Consider the following 23,855-nt stretch of genomic DNA (forward strand, 5'->3'; position numbering starts at 1 on the left):
TACTGCCTTTTCATCATCAGACTGGATTTAACAGTCATTCATTCTTTGAGGACCCAAGTTGGAATTCAATGTACTGCTAAGTTAAAGTCCCTTGGCAATGTCCTAGTTGCGCTAGTAAAATGGGTTTTGCAAGAGGAGGCACAGGAAGCCAGCATAGTTTTCATGGCTGCTTGTGCAACAGATTTTTGTAGTGCTGATACTTCCTGTTGCCCAACCAGTTGCACAATAAGCTTCCACTAATGCAGCTGTTGCACAGGGCTTCATATTGCACAGCCATTATTCTCACCCTTATGCTTGTGCAACAATCCTTACCCTGACAATGCATGCTAAACTGTTGCAGATATTAATATTATGCAGCATGAAGAAATTGGATGCATAAAATTTGACCCCTTTCGAAATAAACCCCTGTCCAGACCCATGAATATGATTCAAACCTTTACTAACCAGAACTTCTTCAAAACAGGTATTAAAAGCATCATTGATACACCCAAATAATTCCATAAAGCATATGCTTATTCAAGCATAGGTTCTTCTTCTTAAATATATAACGTAATTACGATCAGGCTATGCAGCTCCTAGAGAGGCTTCATTATCACACCCTTCTCTCACTGTACCTGGGAACATAAGACAAAGGCAACTCACCTTCCAAAATGGCGAATTTGCAATTGAATACCTTAATCATGTGCTATAAGGTTAAACACTCACATGTAAGCTAGCAGAGAACACCAACAGTTAATTATCAACTCAGTTAAAAGCTTAGAGAGAGCTTCAGCATAGCCTGCGTTACAATTCTTAAATTATCTTACTGTTACTCTGTATGCAGCAGCCATTTCTCATTTTGCCACCTGAGGCGAAACAGGGATGTGCCGTGTCACTGCAGCCTCCACTGCAGCATCTGCTGCCCAGGATAGCTGGCTCTTCCCACCTCATGAACAGACCTAGCCCAGCAGTAGCTGGCAACCACCTCAAGCATTCTGTGCATCCAGGTCAGGGCTCTGTTCCTGCCTGAAATCTATTGAAAGTGTCATGGCTCTTGTACTTTTGAAGCCTCAGTTTCATTGACTGCTCACTGATACTTTAAAGGTGTCACTCCTAACTCCTTTCTTTGTGTGACGGCTTCACCCTGTGACCGTTTGCAAAACTACTGCCGAATGCCAGAGAGAAAATGAACTTAACAAGGACAGCAAATATTGCAATTCTTTAAAGCAGCGCAGGCAGACAATCTCATCTCAGAGCTTTGAGTCATACTTCAAACTTTTTGATTACTCGCAGGATGCACAATCGGAGGGTAATAAAAATGCATACGGCTATATCGCTGACATATTTATTTATACACATGTGCACACAGAGGAGGCAGATGCAATGCAAATGGATACAGATACAAAAACAACACAAAAAGCTGGAAACCTTGAAAGAGACTAGTGGTCCCTCGATAATGGAAAGCGTGTCTGAGTGGAAGAATCCTGCTAAAGAATATATTTAACTCAAGCAGGGAGAAAATACTCCACCTACACAGTATATACAAAAAAGTTATGAAATGCAAATGCGGTTTATATAGAACATAACAACCTACATTTTTTCACTTGTAAAAGGAGTACACCAAAGGACACCAGCAGGCCTGCGGGAACAGTCTTTGCAAAAGAAAGTTTTGTCAAATCTGACCACTAACATTCTATGAATAGGAGCATGGGCTCTGGCTGCCAATTTGCTAACAGGCCAAGTTAAAGGCATTTCTGTTAGTATATAAACACCTGAACAACTTGGGACCTGGTTATTTGATAAACCACCTTCTCCCATATTGCCCTATTTGGTCACTGAAGTCACTGGAAGAGGCTTTCAAGGTTTGGTACAGGGGATAGAGAGTGGTGATTAATCAAACACCGTCTGGTGCTTTTGCTGCTTTCTGCAGGGAACCTCTGGGCTGTGGACCAAATTAAACCCGGCAAGGGTCCCAGTTTGACCTGAAAGGCCATTTCCCCCAAACTATGTCTGCCTGTCCCACATCTGACATCATATATGACCTCAGGTGTTGGCAGGTAGAGATGTTGCAGGATCAGCTGCATGACCAAGATCCCTGTGGGGAACTTGATTTCCACAAGCAGAAGATACCAGTCATCAGCTGATGGTTGATGATTCCAAGCCCATTGGATCAGCTGTGTGACCAATTCCCTTTGAGGAACAGAGCTCAACCTCCATGTTCTGCTCTGATGTTTGCTCTCTCTTCCCCCATCATCCCACCCTGGCTTTATGGCATTACAATGAGCTCAGAAGCATTACTTTTGCTTTCAGCAGATGCTTGTCTGCCTCATTTTTTGGGTGCATTGATAATCAAGGTGTCATCAGGTACCTTGTGCCATCTTGTAGAGATCCCAGCTTTCCTCTGACAAGCCCCATGCTTTGCCTTGGGATCTGGAATTCATCCAGATCTGATGCATACCCCTAAAAACTCTGCAGAGAGTCCCAGGCTTTGGCACCAGCCCGTTTTGCTTTGGGCAAAATCTGCTTCACTCCAAAGTAGGCTGCTCTGTACCAAAAAGCAAGCAAAACAACTCAAAAACAATGAGCAAACTCTGCAGCAAATCATCTGCTATATAGATAGTGGGTTTTTTTTAAAAAAAGGCATGTTTAAACTTTCAGTTTTCCAGGATCACCTCTAGCTAATCCTACCTGACTCCAAATTGCCTACAAGAAAATAAATGGAGGAAGCTACTATTTAGAACAATCCCACGAGCAATTTTGTCTTCTCCAGTTAATCCTTTCTTTCCACACCTGCTAATTCAATTTCAAATGCTCACATTTCTGTTCTTTTTAAAGCCCAGAGAACATTGCTGTTCTGGAATATTTTTAGAGTTAAATGTTTGCATGGAACAGACAGGCGGCAGTTGAAATGTTGCAATACAGACGTCTGTTCTAATAATTTTGGGACATTCTAACCTGTTTTCTAATACAGTGTTCCAGTTTTGTCTTGCTGCAGAACTCACAAAAACCAGTGCAATAATAATAATAATAATAATAATAATAATAATAATAATAATAATAATAATAATAATAATTTTTATTATTTATACCCCGCCCATCTGGCTGGGTTTCCCATTAATGCATTTCAGATAATTAATTACCCCATCAGCTAAAAAATTAACTCAGCACTTTGTTCTGTTCCTCTTATTCTTTGCAAAAGTTATGAAAGGAAACTGACAACCTCTTAATTTCTTTTAATGTGGTTCCAACTCCAGCAATTTTCCATTCCCAGCGGAAGGAAAACCACTGGTGGTTTATACAACAAATGTTGACTAGTGCCAAATACATTTGCACTGCCTCTTTTATTGCTGTTGCAAGGCACTTAGATCTGCTCTTTACACATCTCCAGATGCTGCTGGCCAAGAAATCTCAAGGCTTGTTCATGGATTGAAATAGAAATTTCCTCAGTTGACCTTTTGTTTCCTGTTCTGGCTTAGGGCTTATCCACACTTACCTTTCCTTTGTGCTTTCCAGTCTGCACTTTAAAGCAGTGTTTCCCAACCTTTTTTGGGCAAAGGCACACTTGTTTGATGAAAAAAATCTCGAGGCACACCACCATTACAGCCCCGTGACGTCAGCGCGCAGCGTCACGCCGGGAGGGACGCACGAAAGTGTAAGTTTCAATTTTTTTCCCTCCCCCTTGCCGGGGAACCTCCAAGCTTTGGGGGTGGGGGGGGAGGCAGCAAAGCGAGGCAGGAAGGAGAGCGCGGCTTGGCTGGGTGAGCTTTGGCAGGGGCAGGGAATGAAAGCCACGAGGCGGGCGCTGCGGACGGAGGCGCTGCCCGCCGAGCTCGCAGGCAGCCAGGCAGGCAGACGGCGAGAGCCCCGCGCTGGGCGGCCTCTCCTCGCCGCCGCTGCCCCGCCTCTCGCCGCCCGACTCGCCCGCCTCCCTCCAGGCAACATCTCGCGGCACACCAGGCAACATCTCGCGGCACACTAGTGTGCCGCGGAACAGTGGTTGGGAAACACTGCTTTAAAGCTCAGCATCCTAGCGCCCCCCACTTTTTTTTGCTCAGGAGCTTTCACTGTGAAAACCCGCTCTTTACAGCTGAATCGGAGCAATCGGCTATTCAGGTTTTCAGCTGATTACTGTTTGCTCCAATTCAACTTTTAAAGAGCAGGTGTCTGCCAGGAAAACTCTGGAGCAAAAAGAAGGGGCGATTGGACATGGAGCTTTAAAGTGTGGACTTGTGTCTGAGTGAGGCAATAGGTAAGTGTAGGTAAGTCCTTAGATTAGGGTTTCTCAAACTTGGGTATTCTGCTGTTTTTGGACCATGACTCCCATCATCCCTAGCTAGCAGGACCAGTGGTCAGGGATGATGGGAATTATAGTCCAGTTACAGCTAAATACCCAAGTTTGAGAAACCATGCTTTAGATGCTCCACCTCTCCTTTCCTTTTGTATCCCATGCTACCTTAGAATGCAAGTCCTATAGAGTTGAATGGGGTTTATCCCAAAGTAAATAGGTAGTTATTTACAGTGGACCCATTGCAGTTACAAAGATAGGCCGAACATCAGTCTGAAGCATCCTCATCCGGAGGCCAGGGCCTCTATATCCCAGGAAGGCCCATAAACACACCTTTTAAATTTTAATTTTATTTTTGATGGGTCTGGAAGCTACCATGAGCCCTGTGCAGACGTTGTGGAGAGGGTGGCCAGAGGGTGATGTGGAATGGAAGAGCATGAGTCCAGCCTGGGAGAAGGTCCTATCGAGTTGGGGTATGGGGATCCAGAACCCTGAGAAGTGCCAGACTCTGGGGAGGATCCCAGTGGCTTAAGAGTGGAGACCTGGGTCCAGGAGAAAGGGCTGAGCAGGTTGTCATGGGAACTTCCATGTCATCAAATTCAAGTGCAATGTCCCCACTTGCCAAGGTGGTGCAGGTAAGGGAGAGCCAGTGTGGTGTAGCGGTTAGAGTGTCAGACTAAGATCTGGGAGACCTAGTGTGGCGTTTGCCCTCCTATGTGTGTGACATCATACTGGGTTCATAGGGAAAGGGTTAACTAATTGTAAAATGACTAACCAATGGGAACCCAGGGGGCAGAGTTAAGGGTGTATAAGTTTAAGCATAGAGGTTTTTAGTGAGTTAGAGCTGTTGAGGAGACAGTCTGGAGCTAGGAGAAACAGAGAAGATAAGTCTGTGGGTTGGGCTAGTCACGTGTGAGAGAGTGAGAGAAGTTGTTAAGAGGAGTCAGTTAATCAGTCAGAAGGTATTAGGAAGGTATAGGCCGGTAAAGAAACTAAAGTTAAGATACTGACAGGAATATTATCGGAGAAACCATAAACTTGTTAATGTTTGTAAAATAAACTTGGTTTTTTGGTTCACTTTTAACAACTGACTGGACTCAGTGTTTTACCAGAGAGTAACTGGTTGGTAGCAGCGGGGAAGCGAGCACAGTGGTGGCACAGGGATCAACAGACCGTTAAACGTCCGGGGACCCTGTGTGATCGCCACACCTAGGTTCAAATCCCTAGGTTGTGGGAATTAAATGGGGGGGGGGGGAGAACCATGTGCACCACCTTGAGCTCCTTGTGAGGAAAGGGTGTGGTAGAACTACAATGAAATAACGACCATCCAAGTGCTGCAAATGTTCACACTTGAATGGGTTTGCGCACATAGTAATGTCAAGGCGGGAGTCGTGCGCAGGTTGGCAATAGCTCACAAGATGCCAGTGAAGTTAACTCTTTATTCAAAGAAACAGAACAGTGCAGCCCTAGTGAGCACAGCCCCTTTTCCTAGTAGGCCTTGCCCCAATGAAGCAGTTGCAAGGACTGAAGGTCTTTCTCACAACTCTCTATTTCCCCCCACCCCCGGTCCTTCCCAAACAACCTGGGACTTCTTTGCCTTGTCTGTCTTTGCTTTGCTTTCTTCATACTTCTGTGGGTTTCTGGGAGACCAGGGAGAGGGGAGCTGGTCGCAGCAGGAGGGGAAAACTCCCTGGCTTCTTCAGCAGCCTGCCTGATCTCTGCCTCTTGGCCCCACTCTTCTACAGCCTCTGCTTCTGGACTGCTCTCTGCCACTGCTTCTTCCTGCTCACTAAACCCTGTTGCCTCTTCGGCTTCCAACACTTCCTCATCACAGTCTGCTCCCTCTGACCACGCATTGCCATCCCACCACCAATCCCCTGGCTCCAGTGGCGTAGCGTGGGGGGTGCCAAGGGTGCCGACCGCACCGGGCGCAACATCTGGGGGGGCGCGAGTCCAGAGGGAAGGGACAAGTTCCTTCCTCCGCCGGGCTCCCCGCCGCCACCGCCAGCCTTGCGCCCTAGCGCGCGCGCCCCCCGCCGTTGCTGTGGCTGCGCTCCGCTCACTGCTCGCAGGAGGAGCAGCCGCTGCAGCAGCGCCGACGCCGCCACCGATGCCTGGCCGGGCACGGGCAGCCTCCGCACCCTGCCGCCGCTGCCATCCCCTCGGCCCAGCCACAGGCGGCGGCTGCTTCTGCCTCCATCCTCCTCTGGGCAAGCAGCGTTGTTTGCGCGGCAGCGCCAGCGGCAACTCGCAGGTTAGGGGTTGGGGGGGCGCAAATTACTTGCCTTGCCCCGGGTTAGGGGGCGCAAATTACTTGCGTTGCCCCGGGTGCTGACAACTCACGCTACGCCGCTGCCTGGCTCTAAGCCTTCTTCCCTTGAGGGTTCCTCAGCTGCTTCCTCCCACCACTTCTCTGTATCCAGCCAGTCCATGACAAGTAAGTACATTTAAACATGACTGGCCGCATATGTGTAAGGCCCTGTCGTGTTTAAAGCCATCCTTAGTCTATGCAAAAAAGAAAAAGAAAAGCGAGGACCACAGACTTTGCTCTTTGTGGTGCTTCTAGCTGTGCTTCCTTCCCTGATCCTGCCAGTCTTTTCCCTGGCTTTCTGCCCCTGCCAGTTCTGCTTCCTGCTCCTCTCTGCAAACCTGTCTTTCACCTCTCCAAGCTGCCTCCTGGGAGCTGACCTCGGCCTGCCTCTCTGACCGATGAGTTTGCCTTGCAGTTCAGATTCATGTCTTGCCTGGACCTGCAGGGTAAAAGGGCACAGGATGCCTCTGGTGCATGACAGCAGTTGCCCTGCTGAATTCTCAGCATACACAATATGCTTTAATACAAGAAGCTGCCTTTTGTCTAATTAAATCAGACCACTCTAATCATCCAAACCTGTGATTGCCAAACACTGCAGGGCTGATAAGAGAGACAGAGAGAGATAACAGAGTGAGGAATGAAGGAGTGTTTTTATTTTTAATATAGACAAGAGCAACACAGTGATTAATGGCTGAGCGTCTGGATCACGAACACCCTAGGCAGACCTCCTGCTTTGTCTTGGCAACACGGCTGTGTCACCAGCCTCTGATTAACCAGCCACTGTTGCTCTTGTTGCACATTTTTGTTTACTCCTTTGTGCTGCATCTTCCCCAGGCCTCCATCCTATAAAACTCAGGCAATGGCAGGAACAAGTGGCGGCAGCTGAGAGCCGCCATTTTGATGTCCCATAAACTCCAGCCAACATGGCTAATTGTCAGGACTGATGGAAGCTGGAGTCCAGCAACTTCTGAAGGACACAGGTTCCCCATCTCTGATGCAGGTTGTCAGTTACAGTTTACACATTGATCTACAATACTCAGCACACATTAAAGACACAAGGGGTTTAAAAAAATTATTTCCTCTACTGTGCACATAGCTCCATTTTCAGTTGGTGTCCTCTTTTCCTCCCCTAAAATCTCTTTAACACACACACACACACACACACACACACACACACACAGTGTTCTGAGATTACACCACAGTTTGGTGTGACTAAGAAGAACCTAGATGGGGCAGGTTTAGGTTTTAATGTTTGCCAGGGAAGAGGTTTAGCCTCAAGTGCACTTCCATAAGAATGAATGGTTGCCACGTTCCTATGAAGAAAGCAAATCTGCTGTATTTTGGAGAATATCTCTTGGGCTGGTTGGTGGGAGAGGTCATAGTGTCTCTCTCGCCAGCTTCCACCAGCCTTAAGTTGGGCATCCCCCAGTCAATAAAGTGTTGACCTGCCATTGTCTACCTGCTTCAATGGGTGCTTGGAGCTCTGAGTTTCACTCAACAAGTGGACCGATCTACTGCACCAGGCAAAAAAGAAAAGAAATAAACCCTCTTGCATCTAGCAAGCTGGAACATCAGGACCATGTGTCTGGCTTGTCCACCAAACCTCTGTTCAACGGCTCCATTTTGTGAATCTAAATTTGGTCTCATTAAGAGGCAGTATTTCAATATGCTTAGGAAAATGAGAGTACCCCTAAACATTTTTTTAAGAGGGGGGAAAAATGCATTGAATACGACCATCATTGACCGTGAACTGAAAATGCTCAACACTGATGTTGCCACTCTACAGGAGACAGGCTCGCTTTGAATGGCAGCCTCCAATAAAAGAACGACGCCTTTTTCTGGTGAGGAGGGCATCCAGAAGGACCACATATTCAAGGCATAGGCTTCGCAGTGAGGAACTCCTGTCTGTGATAGAACTGCTGACTGAGAGCTCAGAACACTTGCTTTCCCTCTGCATCTCAACCACCTCCAATCTGGTTGACATCCTGAGGGCCTCCAGTCTGGTTAACATCTTGATGATCCCACAAACCAATGACCAGTTCCCCATATCTGCTATAGACAAACTACAAACCAATCTCCTATGCCTTTTTCTACCCCAATCCCTTCCTTGGTTCAGAATTTTAACTGTGGGACCGATTAGAAAACAAATATATATTATTTTCTTGATTTTTCTTTGTTTCACTTCCACCAAAGGTAGGAATGATTCAATTTCCAGCAAAGATTGTTTGTAACAAAAACCAGTGTCCAATGCCATTAGTGCAGCAATATAATGGATTTTTTCCCATAGATTTAAATACACTGAAAAAGAGGCTTCAGGTATTAAAAATAAAACTCCATTCATCTTATTGTAAATTCCAATGCCTTTACATCTTTCAAATCCTACAAAATTTAATAATACTTTGTAAGTAATCCTTTAATTCTAATAATTTGCCAGTCATTTTTCAACAGAGATTAATGCCCATCAATTGTTGAAGTAAGCTTTATCTTAAATGGAAATGTGGAATAAAAAGGGAGCGAACTTTCCCATTTAAAATGCACACTTCTGAATAAATAAAAGTTGTTCAAATTCAGAAAAAAAACCCTCCAGCATTGCTCTGCTGGGATTATACCATTTTAGAATGCAAATGGGTTATCACATGATTCAATGCATGCACACACACACAGCCTTAAAAAGCCCTATGCATGAGAAAGGCAAGTGGTATGTCAAGGAGAAGTCTAGGAGGAAATAACTATTCTACCTGAGATAGGGAAGCGGGTAGCGCTGTGGTCTAAACCACTGAGCCTCTTGGATTTGCCGACTGGAAGGGTGAGCTCCCGTTGCTCTGTTTCTGCTCCTGCCAACCTAGCTGCTCGAAAGCACACCAGTGCAAGTAGATAAGTAGGTAGCGCTGTAAGGTAAACGGCGTTTCCGTGCACTGTGACACTCATCACGGTGTCCTGTTGCGCCAGTAACAGTTTAGTCATGCTGGCCACATGACCCGGAAAGCTGTCTGTGGACAAACGCCGGCTTCCTCAGCCTGAAAGCAAGATGAGCGCCACACCCCATAGCTGTCATTGAGTGGACTTTACCATCCAGGAGTCCTTTACCTTTACCTACCTTTCTACCCGAGAGGTTCTCACAGTGGCAACCAGATGCCTGTGGGAAACCAGCAAGCAGGACCTGAGCACAAGCATTACTGCCTCCAACCATGGTGGGAGAACATAGCCATCATGGGTAGTAGCCATTGATACCCTACCCTTCCATGAATTTCTCCAATCATCTTTTAAAACCATATAAGTTAGTGCTCATCACTGCCTCCTGTGGGAGCAAGCTCCATAGATCCACAGTGCGCAGCGTGGAAAAGGTACTTGGCATCTTCCTGGGGAGAGCACGACTCCAAGACAGCCTATCCTGCTCATCATCACCTGTTGAAGGTGAGGCTCTCAGAGGAGGACCTTATTAAATGATTATAATCATTGAGCAGGTTTAGCTGGACGTTCCTTCAGGCTGAAACTCTTAGGTAGGAGGAAGCTTTATCCTTTGGGGAAGTCGACTAGGTGTTGCAGCCACTGGTGGGTGGAGTTTGAAACAAAGCATGGATCTCCCTCTCACTCCATTAACACAAGTCTGAACTGATTGCTCACAGAGGGCCACATGCAATGGGGCTAAGGGCCAAATGCAGCTGGGAATAAGAACCATTAGACTCAACGGATATACAGTGGCACCTCGGGTTAAGAATTTTAATCGTTCTGGAGGTCCGTTCTTAACCTAAAACTGTTCTTAACCTGCGGTACCTCTTTAGCTAATGGGGCCTCCCACTGCCGCTGCACCACCGCTACTCAATTCTGTTCTCATCCTGAAGCAAAGTTCTTAACCTGAGGTACTATTTCTGGGTTGTTGTTGTTGTTTAGTCATTTAGTCATGACCGACTCTTCGTGACCCCATGGACCAGAGCACGCCAGGCACTTCTGTCTTCCACTGCCTCCCGCAGTTTAGTCTGGGTTAGCGGAGTCTTTAACCTAAAGCATCTGTAACCCGAGGTACCACTGTACATGCAACAGAATGTGCTTTTATACACCCAGTTCCCAACCCCTGTAAGACCATATAATTATGAATATGCAGTTTGCTTGATTTCTGGTAGATAAATACTGTAGCAACGTGCAAGGCACCTTACTGCTTTGCCTCAGGTGGTGAAACGGGCCGGTCCGGTGCTACAGTAAGCTGAGCCTTCCAGGTTCCAGCTATCTTGCAAGATCTTGCCAGAGCCTGGGAGCCACCACCGCCATTTCTCTGGTAGCGAGGTACGCCCCTCAGATTCTGCCACCCGAGTCAGCTGCCTCAATCTGCTACATGATAGGCCAGCCCTGTGTAGCCCAGGCAAGTTTCCTGAGACCAGTACTTAAAAGCTGTACAAAATCCCAGGGCCAAGGTAAAAGGTAAAGGGACCCCTGACCATTAGGTCCAGTCGCGGACTCTGGGGTTGCGGCGCTCATCTTGCTTTACTGGCCGACTACAGCTTCCGCCACTTCTGGCAAACCAGAGCAGCGCACGGAAACACCGTTTACCTTTCCGCAAGAGTGGTACCTATTTATCTACTTGCGCTTTGACGTGCTTTCGAACTGCTAGGTTGGCAGGAAGGGCCAAGGTACCTGTTCATAAATTTCAGGAGTAAGTGGCAACCTGAGGATTTGCACTGCACTGCTTCCTTCTCTCTCTCTCCAGGGGTGCCAACTTGAATAAAATATTTTTTTGCGGGGGGGGGGGGCAACCAGGTAAGCCCCACCCAGCATAATCGATCACATGACGTGGCGCGCACACACTATTTTGAATGGCAATGCCCATCAAATATTTTATTGCTGGGGAGTGGGCTTCTCGCGCGCGCGCGCCTGAGCTCGTTTCTCCCGTCTGCACGACGCTACTCAGCAAAGGAAGACAGAACACCCCCCACGCTGCGCCTTCCTAGGCAGGTTGGACGAGGGGAGCTGGAGAGTGTGAGTGAGTGTGTGTGTGTGTGGAGAGAGCTGTACGTGGTCAGGGGGCGGCGGCTCTGAGGGGGGATTAGCTTGGCTTTGCGAGGGACCAAGCAGCGCCGGGGTTGCCGCCGCGCGCCCCGCGCGCCTCCCCTCCCCTCCTTCCCACTGGTTGCGCGACCTGCCAATCCGCGCCGTAATCCTGCAGGAATTTCCCTCAGGCTTCAACTAGGAGTCGCGCTCGCACAGTCCTGGGAAAGGAAAGCCGAGCGGAAAAACGGCGAGTTAAGAGCGCGGCTTGCGACGACGACCGCCGAGGCTCCGCTCCCTTCTCCCCGCGGACAACTCCGGCGCCTCGGCCAAACTTTGTGGCGTTGCCCTGCGCGCCTCTCTTGGCCGGACCCGGCGCGAGGGAGAGAAAGAGGGACGGGCTTGAGTCCGACGAAGCGGCGAGGAGGCGAAGGCGAGCGAGCGGCGGCAGTCCGGAGCAGCCCACCAGCCCAGCCCCTTCCCCTTCTGCTCCCCACAAGCCAGCCAACTCCTCCCTGAAGCGAGCGAGGAGGAGCGGCGTCTGCAGGAGCAGAGACCAGGGAAGAGGGGGAGCCCGCGAGCCCGTCGCTTCTGCCGGCGAGGAGGGGGGAGGAGGAGGAGGAGGAGGATTACTCGCAGGACCTGCCTGGGAATCTCTCCTCTCCAGCGCGCGCTCTCCTTTTTTTGTGGAGGGGGGGACGGGTCCTTCGAAGCCACCGCTTGCAACCCCGGGAATAATGTGGAACGTGTGGATACTGCTTGCTTTCGCCTCGGCGGCCTGCGTCTCGGCAGAGACGGTACGTCCCTTCTTCTTCTTCTTCTTGCAAAAAGATTTGTTTTTGAGGAGTGGGCGGGAGGGAGAAGCGGAGCAACCGTGGGACGAATCGATACTGGCAGCTTCCTTTCTCTCCCCCCCCCCCCGCTTTCAGTCGCATTCCATGCAGCCGGCCACCCCGCAAGCCTTGCAGCCAACCCCGATGCCCCCTAACTGCTGCATTTTGGTCAACTGGTGCGGATAAACAACCCCCCCTCCCGCTTCGTGCAGGCAGCGAAGCCCCGCTGGCTATTTCAGCGCCTGCAGAAACTTCGCTTCACTTTCCCCTCTGCGCTCGAGGATTCTTTTTCCTGCCCTCCCCGCTCCGCTAGTTAGTGCTGGCAGCCAACAGCACGGAATGTCACGCTGGCCCCATCTGAGATGGGGGGGTGTCTATTTTGGAAAAAGCCCCCCCCCCTCGATTCTAGAAGCCCAGGGGTCGGCCCCGATTTGGGGAGGGAAAGGGTGGGGGCGACGGCTCAATCGGGAGGAAGGATGAGACGCCCCCGCTGTTCTCACATCTGCTGCGCAGAAGTTTTGCTGAGGTCATTCGCAAAAGATCAAAACTTTTCGAGCAGGAAAGGGGCACTTTGGTCTTTCGGATCCTCGGTGCTGATATGCGAGACTGGGGTTGGCGGGTGGGAGGAAAGGAGAGAGGGCAGTCCATTGTATGTCACCAAGCAGTGATTTTCCTGGAATTGGGGCCAGGCTGTTGCATTGAAGGATGTTCGTCCTGAAGAGGCATTTGACAAAACCTTGTGCTGCATTTCTGATGCTCTGTTTGGGTGGCGCCTCCTTTGTTTTTTTTTAATAAAGTACCAAAAAAAATGTCCGAATATAATGGTTTAAACCGAAATGCAGAGATGGGAAAACGTTATAAATGCACCATAAAAGGCATCTTTTTTTAAAAAAAGTGGGTGCATGAGACAAGAGTGTGGCTGCTTTTTTAGCACTGTAGGAAAAAAGTTTGTAATTGATTCAGACCTCCGATGCTGCGGCTTCAGTTTGTTCACTTTGCCTGGAAGACTCAGGAGAACATGATATGATGGTGATTCAAATTGTGATCATTGTTTTTTTGCGGGGGGGGGGGCAGGGGTGAGAATCCCAGAGACAATTTTTAAGTTCAGTTTGATGTATTGGAACTGAAATGTGGATTTGGTCAGAAGCTCGCTATATGATAGCTTCTCCCCACCCAACAAAAATAAAAATAAATTATAAGCAGACTTAAGAGTTACATCCATCCCCAGCAAAGCTTTCTGGTTGGACCTGTGGGATTGATACGTTGCATAGATCGTTAGAATGGAATTGGGGAAATGTTTTCCCTCTTGGGGTTTGTTTTGGAGTTGACTAACAGGCTCTCTTTAAGTTTAGAAACCAGCCAGGGATTCCTCTGGGCTGTAGCTATGGTGCTTACCCAGGGTGCCCGGAAAAGGCTGGTGGTTTCCCTTCTTGCCTTCTGCCTCTGACATATAGTGGAGTTTAATTGTTGACGATAAGACATTTAAGAATCGAATGCCTTTCTGGTCCTTGTGCAATCAAAAACTCTTCTTTCCACCCCCTTGCATGGAAAAGTGAGGGAAAATCTTTTACTCTTTGCAAAATAGCTCGAATCCCTGCAGGATTCTGTTGCTGAAAGTGCTTGTATCCCTCGAGAACTGGGAGGTTCAGCTGCAGATCTTGAACAATATATGTTGTGGTCTCTTCCCTCATCACTTCAGCATATCTGAAACTCCTCATGTAAAAAGATCTTGTGCTCTTTTCTGGCTGTATTACATCCTCTTCCCCACTCCTCTCTTTCTGGTGTTCAAGGTTAGAAGTACTTCAGCATACCTTGAATTTATGGAATTTGCAGTTAGCACAGAGTTTCTCTCTGGAGTAGCTTGTTTGCATTTCCTATTCCCCTTATGCATAATGCAGGCTTCAAAACTACTGAATAATAATGGTGAAGCCAAGCTGAAATCTGATAATAATACGAGATTTCCCCCTCGCCTAAGGATTTTGATGTGGGTTTAGTATCTTGTTCTCTGCTCATACAGGGTCTCTCTCTCTCTCTCTCTCTCTCTCTCTCTCTCTCTCTGTGTGTGTGTGTGTGTGCTTGCTTGCTAGGGTACTGTCAGTGGGGGGCAGGGGAGGTCCTGTCTCTGCTTGGCTTAGTATCATTGAGAAGCATTCCAGGCAATCCTGTATCCTTTCAGAAGTTACAGTGAGGATGAAATAAGCACTTCTCTGTGGTTAGAAAGTGTATATAGGAACTAATTGTGGAGTTTGCTGATTTCTCCCTCCTTCCTCTTTAAAATGTTTTGGATGTCTTTGAGCTGCTTGACTTTGCTGTCATGAGTTTCCAAAACTGGTAGCCTGATAATGAATATTCACATAAGTTTTCTGGAGTTAAATAGGACTTGCAGCCAACTCCAAATTAAATGTGCATGGGATTGCAGCCCTAGGAATATCTCCACCAATACATATGACACAGCCTGGACCAACCACATGATGGAGTGAGTGTGCATAGGATTGCAATTGGACAGCACTCCTACTTTGTGGGTTAGCCCAGTAAACTTGGTGGAATTTACATTAAGGAAACTCACTTAAGATCCGACTAAATGTGCTTATTACTGCATTGCGCCCGTCTCCTGGCCTGAATGCAATGATTTGATCATCTTAATTGGCGACATCTTTCAGTGTTTGTTTTCTTCATAAAATGGGCATGGTATTAATTAGTAGTAGTTGCTTCCCCCCCCCCCCATTTGATCAATGGCAGTACAGTGGTACCTCAGGTTACATACGCTTCAGGTTACAGACTCCGCTAACCCATAAATAGTGCTTCAGGTTAAGAACTTTGCTTCAGGATGAGAACAGAAATCGTGCTCCGGTGGTGCGGCAGCAGCAGGAGGCCCCATTAGCTAAAGTGGTGCTTCAAATTAAGAACAGTTTCAGGTTAAGAATGGACCTCCGGAACGAATTAAGTACTTAACCAGAGGTACCACTGTATAAGAACAATTGTTTAAATGTTTGTACATTAGGATTTCTCCACCACACTGTTCATATAAAATCTAAAGGTAAAGGTAAAGGTACCCCTGCCTGTATGGGCCAGTCTTGACAGACTCTAGGGTTGTGCGCTCATCTCACTCTAGAGGCTGGGAGCCAGCGCTGTCCGCAGACACTTCCGGGTCACGTGGCCAGCGTGACGAAGCTACTCTGGCGATCTAGAGCCGCACATGGAAACACCGTTTACCTTCCCGCTAGTAAGCGGTCCCTATTTATCTACTTGCACCCGGGGGCGCTTTTGAACTGCTAGGTTGGCAGGCGCTGGTACTGAGCAACGGGAGCGCACCCCGCCGCGGGGGCTCAAACCGCCAACCATGCGATCGGCAAGTCCTAGGCGCTGAGGTTTTACCTACAGTGCCACCCGCGTCCCTATATAAAATCTAAACCTTCATAAAACCTTCATTTTCCAGTTAATGCACCTGCTAATGGTGTCATTATCTTGAGTTTCTCTGACAAAAGGTATTCATGAAAGAGCCACTGCAGTTGGCAGTACTTTCATATTTTATTTTATTTTTTGCATTAAGTTCTAAGTGGCTGAGCTGGTAGCCCTGCTCCTTTTGTCTGGATGCAGTAAGACTGATAAAGAAGGATGGTGTTGAACCCAATCGTATTGAAAATCCGTGAAGACTATAAAGAAAGCAGGTCCAACCCCACCATTTATAAAGAGGCGTAGGCATGCATAGGTCCACAAAGTGCCTTCATTACATTAATTGGGAAGGATAGCTCAGCAGCACAGCTCAAATCTAGTTTTGGACTTACTGAATTGTGAATATTAAGGAAGAGTTTGCATTGGCCCTGTCGGTCATCTTGGGGAGTCCTCGGCTAGCTGGGGCCTGGTGCTAGTTTTCTTGATGAACTAAAGACTGCACACATTAAGCGTGTTTACATAGAAGTCTCGTTGAGATGAATTATGCTTCTTCAGAGTAAATGGATTGTAGAATTGATGGTGCAAGTGAATAACGCATTCAGCGTGGTCTTCTGCTACCCAGCACAAGCACTTTACAATTTTCTCTGGAGCTTTTTAGACTGAAAACAGCACCATGTGGATTTTCTGCAGAGACTACATCTGAGCTGACATGCAGCGTTGATTCAGCGATGCTATAGTGCAGTGTTAGTTCCTGTTTCCAAAAGTGTAAATAGATCATACTGTTTCAGTACCATTTCCCCCAAATCCATCTGATGCAACGTAATGTAATGGCTAGAGTGTTAGACTAGACCAGGGAGACAAGGGTGAAAATTCTCAGCTGGCCATGAATCTTGCTGGGTGACCTTGGTTCCATCACAGTCTCTCAGCCTACCCTACCCTCTCAAAGGGTTGTTGGGGTGATAAATGGAGGTGTGAGGGGACAGACCCATGAGCCATGTATGCCGTCTTGAGCTCCTTGCAGCAATGGAAGGATATAAACGTGATAACAATTCAACAAGTCATAGAATTGTAGAGTTGGGAGCAATCTTGTACATCTGCAGGAAACACAGCTAAGGAATCCCCAGCAGTTGGCCACCCAACATCTGCTTAAAAGTCCCCAATGAAGGAGAGCCCATAGCCTCCTGTGGAAGTCCGTTCCACTGTTGAACAGCTCTTACCACCAGAAAATTATTCCTCGTGTTTAGTCCTTTCTTGTAACTTGAATCCATTGATGCAGGTCCTACTCTCCAGAGCAGGAGAAAACAAGCTTGCTCCATCTTCCATGTGACATCCTTTTATATATTTCTCTCTCTCTCCCCCCCCCCCCTTTAATTTTTTCTTTTTGGAGAGATAAGTTCTCATCAATAGTTTCCCGGAAAGAAAAAAAAGGTGGTAGAAGTGGAGGTGTTTTATTTTATTTTTGCTGCTCCCCCCCAAAAAAGAGATGAGGAATTATAGACACTGTGGTATGTTAAATGAAGGGGGCACATTTCACAAGGAAAACTGCATAAGGTTTGCAGTAAACAACAAAGCCATCAATTGTGGTGACCCAGTTGTGGCTCCTGGCATCCTACCCTTAAACTATGTTTGGATGTCTTGAAAACATTCCACGTTGCCACCACAGATCATTTGCTCCAGTTGCACAGTAGTCCCAGCAGGTAATAAGGTGATTTTGTCAGCCACAAATATATAGTGCAGTGGTGATGTAGCTGTTCTACTGATGGATGAAGATTCTTAGAACTTATTCTTAGAACTCTCACCTGGGTAGCAGAGATTGTTTTATGTCTCCTCTTTATGGTCAGTGCAGCTGGAGTTATGAAGGGCTTAGACTTCCCCCAAATATTCTAGAAGAAGGGCAATGCAATAAAAAAAACATGGAATTACTATTCAGCAGATGTTCTTACCCGCAGGACCTTCTTTTTATCTAGTTCTAATAGAGGTTCATGGGATGCGGGTGGTGCTGTGGGTTAAACCACAGAGCCTAGGACTTGCCGATCAGAAGGTCGGGGGTTCGAATCCCTGCGACGGGGTGAGCTCCTGTTGCTCGGTCCCTTCTCTTGCCAACCTAGCAGTTCGAAAGCGTGAAGTGCAAGTAGATAAATAGGTACCGCTCCGGTGGGAAGGTAAACGGCGTTTCCGTGCGCTGCTGTGGTTTGCCAGAAGCGACTTAGTCATGCTGGCCAGATGACCCGGAAGCTGTACGCCTGCTCCCTCGGCCAATAAAGCGAGATGAGGGCTGCAACCGCAGAGTCGGCCACGACTGGACCTAATGGTCAGGGGTCCCTTTACCTTTACCTAATAGAGGTTCAGCGCAGATCAGCTATGTGCAAGATTCAGGCTGAAGACAATTGCATCATAGATTCTGACCAAACTAAGCCTCCTGGTGTATATTTTGCACTAGGAGGCTTAGTTTGGTCAGAATCAAGTATGCACTTTCAGAGTTAACGCTGAATACAGTACTTCTGGTAAGTGAGCCACCATAGCCGCTAGTGGGCTGTGAAAATTTGTGTCCCAGGCCTTTTAGATGAGGGACGCATTGGTTTCAAAATGTGATTTTGATTTTTCCAGCTCTCCTACAGGAAAATGGGAAGAAGGAATGGACTGGAGTAGCCTAGAAGATGGTATGGCTAGCCGCAACCCTGAATAGGAGCACTCTATGCTGCAACATTTTGTTGCAAGTCCCACTTGAACCAAATGGAGATGCCCTAGCTCTAGATTTCCTTTAACCAATAGGGGTTTGGACTAGGTAGCCAAGTAGACCCATCCAACTCTTGACTCCCTTTCTTAGCTAAGAGGAGAGGCCTTGTTGGTCTTTAGAAACAGTGATGTGACCTAGTCGTCTGTAAAAATTGTGGTTATTATCTTGGATTGTATATGTAACGTGTGCACTAGCAGCAAAGCACGGAGAAAGACTACTATTTATGGGGTTCCCATGGTAGTGTATCAGTTGCCGTGAATGTGATATAATGAAGAATATAAACATTTTAAGTAAGCAAAGTAAATAGTGTCTCGTTAATAGCATTTCTTTCACTTTCTCCCTTTCTTTCTCTGAGAGTTTGCAAAGAAGAACAGCCACCACACTATGCTTATTTTATTTAAGGTTAACTTCACTGCAGCACGTCTATAATGAGTTATTAATTAAATTATTAGAATTAAACGGCTATTTAATTACCCTGGAAAATGAGTTAACTTTTCCCGGTCACCAGTTCAAATGTTTTCCTTATGGCGAATAATTATGTTGTTGTGATCCGGAGACTGAATAAAGGAGCACTTGTGTAGCTGCTGAAAAGCACTCTGTCGTCTTATTAGATGTGACTGTTTCTTTTAAACAGGGTTGTGTTGTTCTTTGAAGATGGAGAGGTTGTTTTAAGTCCCCTGTAAGGGACTGCTTGCATGGAAGTCATAAAGAACCCCCTTTTTAAATGTTTGCGTCTCATCTTCAGCCGCAGCAAATAAAGAGTGAGCAATTTGGGTTTGGTTCAAGACACATTGCTTAAAGTGGTATAACATGGTTTCCTGTTGTAGCTAGTATGGGAGAATTACTTCAGGCTGTTCTGCAAACAAAACCTTGCCTAGTTGTGTCCTTAGTTCACAAGGCAAGCGAGGAGTTTGCATCTGTAGCGCTGGTAATTTATTCCTAGACCTACATTGCACAACATAGTCTTCCTTGTTCACAGTGAAACACATTTTGCACCCCTTTTGAGCAAAGAGAGATTAATCCTTGATGATGTAATGATAGTTATGGTTGCTTTCTGAATTCTATAGTCCTGAGGAACAATAACATAATACAGCAATATTCAAAATGACACAGGTTCTCCGAAGCAACCCTGGGGAGAATGACTGTGCAGAGAGTTAAACCTTAAGGGATCTGCTTCCAACAAGCAGATTCTGAGTTTGCTTGGGGTGAAATAAGATGATGAGCAATATATGCATAATATTGCACAAGCAATCTGTAAAGAACAAATTGCACATCAAATAAATAAATAAAATGAAAATAAAAATAAAAATAAAAATATGGTTTTCTTAAAACACTCGTAAGCACATTAACCCATTTGTTTCCAACGAAAAGCGAATTAATTTTGGATGGCATTGTTAACATTGTGTTGGACTTCCTTGTTGAACACAAATACACAACACTGCATTCTTTTCTTCCTTCCTGCTCAAAACAATTCTGTGGTGTCTTGGAAGATCTGTAATACTGAAGGTGGCTGTAAAATGAAAGATTTATTAACATGTGCACAGACACATGTAGGATGGTTAATATCTTTTCGTTTACATCAGGGATGGGGAAACTTGTTCTGAGGGCCGCATAATGTTTTGGGGGCCACATTGCAGTGGTGGGCGGGGCCCAGAGGCAAAAGTGGGTGGAGCAACCAAACAAGCGTCATTATCAGAGTTCAGGGACACATCCCAACCAGGCAGAAACTCTCAAGGAGGGTGAGAAGCAACGCTGGTGAGGGGTGTCACCAAGAAATAGTCCCAAGGGCCATATTTCGAGACCCAGAAGGGCAGCATTTGAACCCTGGAGCTGTGTTCCCCCCAATTTACATGAACCTTCACCATGGATCCCTATGGCAGATACTCAAAATATAGAATACTACTTTGCAAAATAAACAGCAGTGTTTAATGATCTAACTGACTTGTATTCACGGATTCTCATCGGTATGCTTTCTCCTCACACCATCTCACAAACATGTAGGTGCCTAGTTGTCACTGGCACCTTTAAAAAACACAATTGGTCCTGGCACTTGGGTTGCTGAAAAGGACAGGAAGCATGTTCTTCATCCTGGGTATGTTGCAGTCTGTGTGTGGGCTTGGCTACCTCTTCCGGCGAAGCATGATACTCAGTCATGTGATTCCCTGGAGAGCTTTTTTAAAAAAAGAAAAAAGAGCCACATGGGCGGCCATATTGGAGAAGGGAAGGTGCTCTTTCTATCAGCTGTTTGGCTCAAAATCCTTCCTTTCCCACCCCACCCACAGCAGGTTAAAGTACACGGTCCGCAGTATGTATGTAGTTGAGCCCTTCCTTTCACAGTTCTTAATCTCAGCACTGGAGGTAAGGCATCCAGATTGGAGGCAATAATATCAGAGTACAGTGGTACCTCGGTTTAAGAACAGTTTAGTTCAGGCTTCCTCAACCTCGGCCCTCCAAATGTTTTTGGCCTACAACTCCCATGATCCCTAGCTAGCAGGACCAGTGGTCAGGCATGATGGGAATTTTAGTCTGAAAACATCTGGAGGGCCGAGGTTGAGGAAGCCTGGCTTAGTTTATGAACAACTTGGATTAAGAACTCTGCAAACTGGGAAGTAGGTGTTTTGGTTTGTGAACTTTGCATTGGAATAAGAACATGCTTCGCTTCCTGTTGAGTGTGTTCCATTTGTAACTTGAGTCCCCTGCTGCTATGGGAAAGCATGCCTTGGTTTAAGAATGGACTTCCGGAACGGATTAAGTTCGCAAACCAAGGTACCACTGTAGTTTGCAGTGCTGGGACTTCTTAGTTATTCATTGTGTTGAGTGTGCGGGCCAGAGGGGTGGGATGAATGAGGAAGGTATTAGCCATCCCTTCCAACTGGTGGATCCTGCTCTCCACCTTCCTAAGTTTTGCAGAATCAGAATTAATAAAAATATTGTATCTTTACCTGTAATGACTCTTTTTTAATTTCGGTATTCATCATGAAAAGATTGTGTGTATCTGTGTTAATAAGATTCAAAGGCATAATTTCTGAATGGATCTGACATTTAGGGCTATGATGGCCCTGCTGCTATTGGAACCTTTGCTTCTTGATGCAAACTTTACACAGTACGTTTCTCATACACATATTTTTTGTAAAACGCTTAGAGGTTTTTTCTACAATCAAGCAGTATATAAATTTTAGGAAATAAATAGGTTTTGGTCATCTCCAGGTATGTGCTCTTCTGATCAGATGTAGGTAGAGTTTTTACAAAGATAGAAGCAAGAGCTACTCTACTCTACGTTGACTTTTTCATTGGGCTCTACACAGTGAAATTAAGATTTCCTTCTGGTCAATCACTATCAGCTCAGGCACCATCCGTGTACAGTGATACCTCGGGTTGCATACGCTTCAGGTTACAGACTCCGCCAACCCAGAAATAGTGCTTCAGGTTAAGAACTTTGCTTCAGGATGAGAACAGAAATCGTGCTCCGGCGGCGCGGCAGCAGCAGGAGGCCCCATTAGCTAAAGTGGTGCTTCAGGTTAAGAACAGTTTCAGACTAAGTACGGACCTCCAGAATGAATTAAGTACTTAACCTGAGGTACCACTGTATATGCATAGTTAGGTATTTCAGTCCCAATGTACCATATTTTACATTTGCACTGAACAGCGTTTGCCAATTAGTGTCAATTCTTCTGGAGCTCTTTGCAAAGCCTTGCATTTTTATTTCCCTGAATAAATTGGTTTCCTATACTAACGTTAATAAGTTACCTTATTGCTCATCCTTAACTTTGGATAATTTACATATCTTTTAGAGATAGCGGCAGGGGATAAATTCAGTTTGTTTTGCCCAAATTCACATTTCCTACAACAGTACACAAATTGAAATGCATATTAGGGAAACATGTACATAAAGTATTGGTGAAAATAAGATACAAAATGCTTTGTATCAGGTGAAATTGCATGCAAAAATTTGTATGCTAGGAGAAATGCACACAGTTTAACAATAATTGTTTTCTTAAAAAAGCAAATGTGAAACAGAAATGTGATGAACTGAATTTAAGGTTAGAAAAATGAGGAACTAAGAGAAACCAGATTAGAGATATTATCAATCCTTTTGGGGATATCCCACTGTTTACATTCTTCCCCTAAATTGTGAGAGTTATCCATTTATTCCTACTCTCCGCTTCCTGTTCTCTAACCACTTACATAGGGGATGTCACACGACTGCTAAGTTTGCCTAGGAACCTTTGGTGAGAGACTTTGTCAAAAGTCCAAGAACACAATACTTAACGGATCAACTTTATCCACATGCTTCTTGTTGTTGTTGTTGATAATAATAATAATAATAATTTTATCTATATGCATTTACACACACACTTTACCCACCAATATGCATTTCTGTACATATTATTTGGCTGGAACACTGCATTACAAAACCCAGACAAGTGAGGATTTTGAAATATGGCAGCTCTTCAGATTGCGTATTGTTTCCGAAAGTGTGAATTGGGTAGATTTCCCTCTAAATGCAAACTGAATCTTAATTTCTCCCCCACCTCAGTGTGCACACATCACAACTTATTTCTTTGGCTACAGCAGAACACTTATTTCCATCCTATTTTCAGCTGGGGTGGGGACTCAGAAGGTGTCAGGGAAGGCCTGCGGGTACCATGTTGGCAACTCCTACTCCATGGTTCCCAGTGCATGCTTATTAGGCTTCTTATTTGGACATAAAAGTGGAATGGAGCTGTTTTAAAAACAAAATGTAGCACTGGGTGTTCAACCATTTTGGAGAGAAGCACATTCTTGGGCTTCAGGACTCTTGCTGTGTATCCTGGACTAAGATTTGGAAACATTTTGTTACCAAGTCCTGATGACAGAACGATGGCTGTGACGGAAACATCTTAATGTCTGTGACAGCATTTTTACCCTGCGTGCTCTTTAAACGCTTCTGCGTTGTGCCGCGTTTGAATTCGTGGAGAGAGAATGGAATCACCACCCCGAGGCAGAAAGTTTGAAGTAACATTGCTGCTGCTTTTATTAGCTCAATGAAAATTTCATATGTATCCCCCTGCACTCAAATACTGTACACAGCTTCCAATCTTTGATGGCTTTGTTTATAATTTCTCCGGCGTAGACTCTTTGATTATTTCTTAGCTGTGAGGCTTGGCATTTCAACTGTAATGTGCCGCTTTAGAGAAAGGAATCGCGCGAAACATGCTGGAGACTGAATGTCTGTGGAGCCCTTATTTGGCCGAGCATATTACGTTTGCTGAGCTTGGCATTAGCTTAATGTTTACACTCTGGCTTTCATTTCAGGCAGCCTGTGAATCCACAATCTAGTGAAGCTGAGGGATGGGG

General features: G+C 46.1%; 1 protein-coding gene across 2 annotated transcripts in view; it reads left to right on the forward strand.

Annotated features, from left to right (window-relative positions):
- The first annotated feature begins 11,770 nt into the window (after positions 1-11,770).
- The window catches only part of SDC2 (syndecan 2), a 63,422-nt gene continuing 51,337 nt past the window's right edge, over positions 11,771-23,855 (forward strand). The window contains exon 1 of one of the 2 annotated variants that reach the window (XM_081205237.1): positions 11,771-12,352. In XM_081205237.1, coding sequence (XP_081061363.1) covers positions 12,293-12,352 — 60 coding nt within the window. In that variant the 5' untranslated portion in view covers positions 11,771-12,292. The remainder of the gene's footprint in view (positions 12,353-23,855) is intronic. The other variant, XM_081205236.1, reaches the window with a different exon arrangement.

The sequence above is a fragment of the Podarcis bocagei genome (assembly GCF_964188305.1).
Source record: "Podarcis bocagei genome assembly, chromosome: 8".
Taxonomy (NCBI): Eukaryota; Metazoa; Chordata; class Lepidosauria; order Squamata; family Lacertidae; genus Podarcis; species Podarcis bocagei.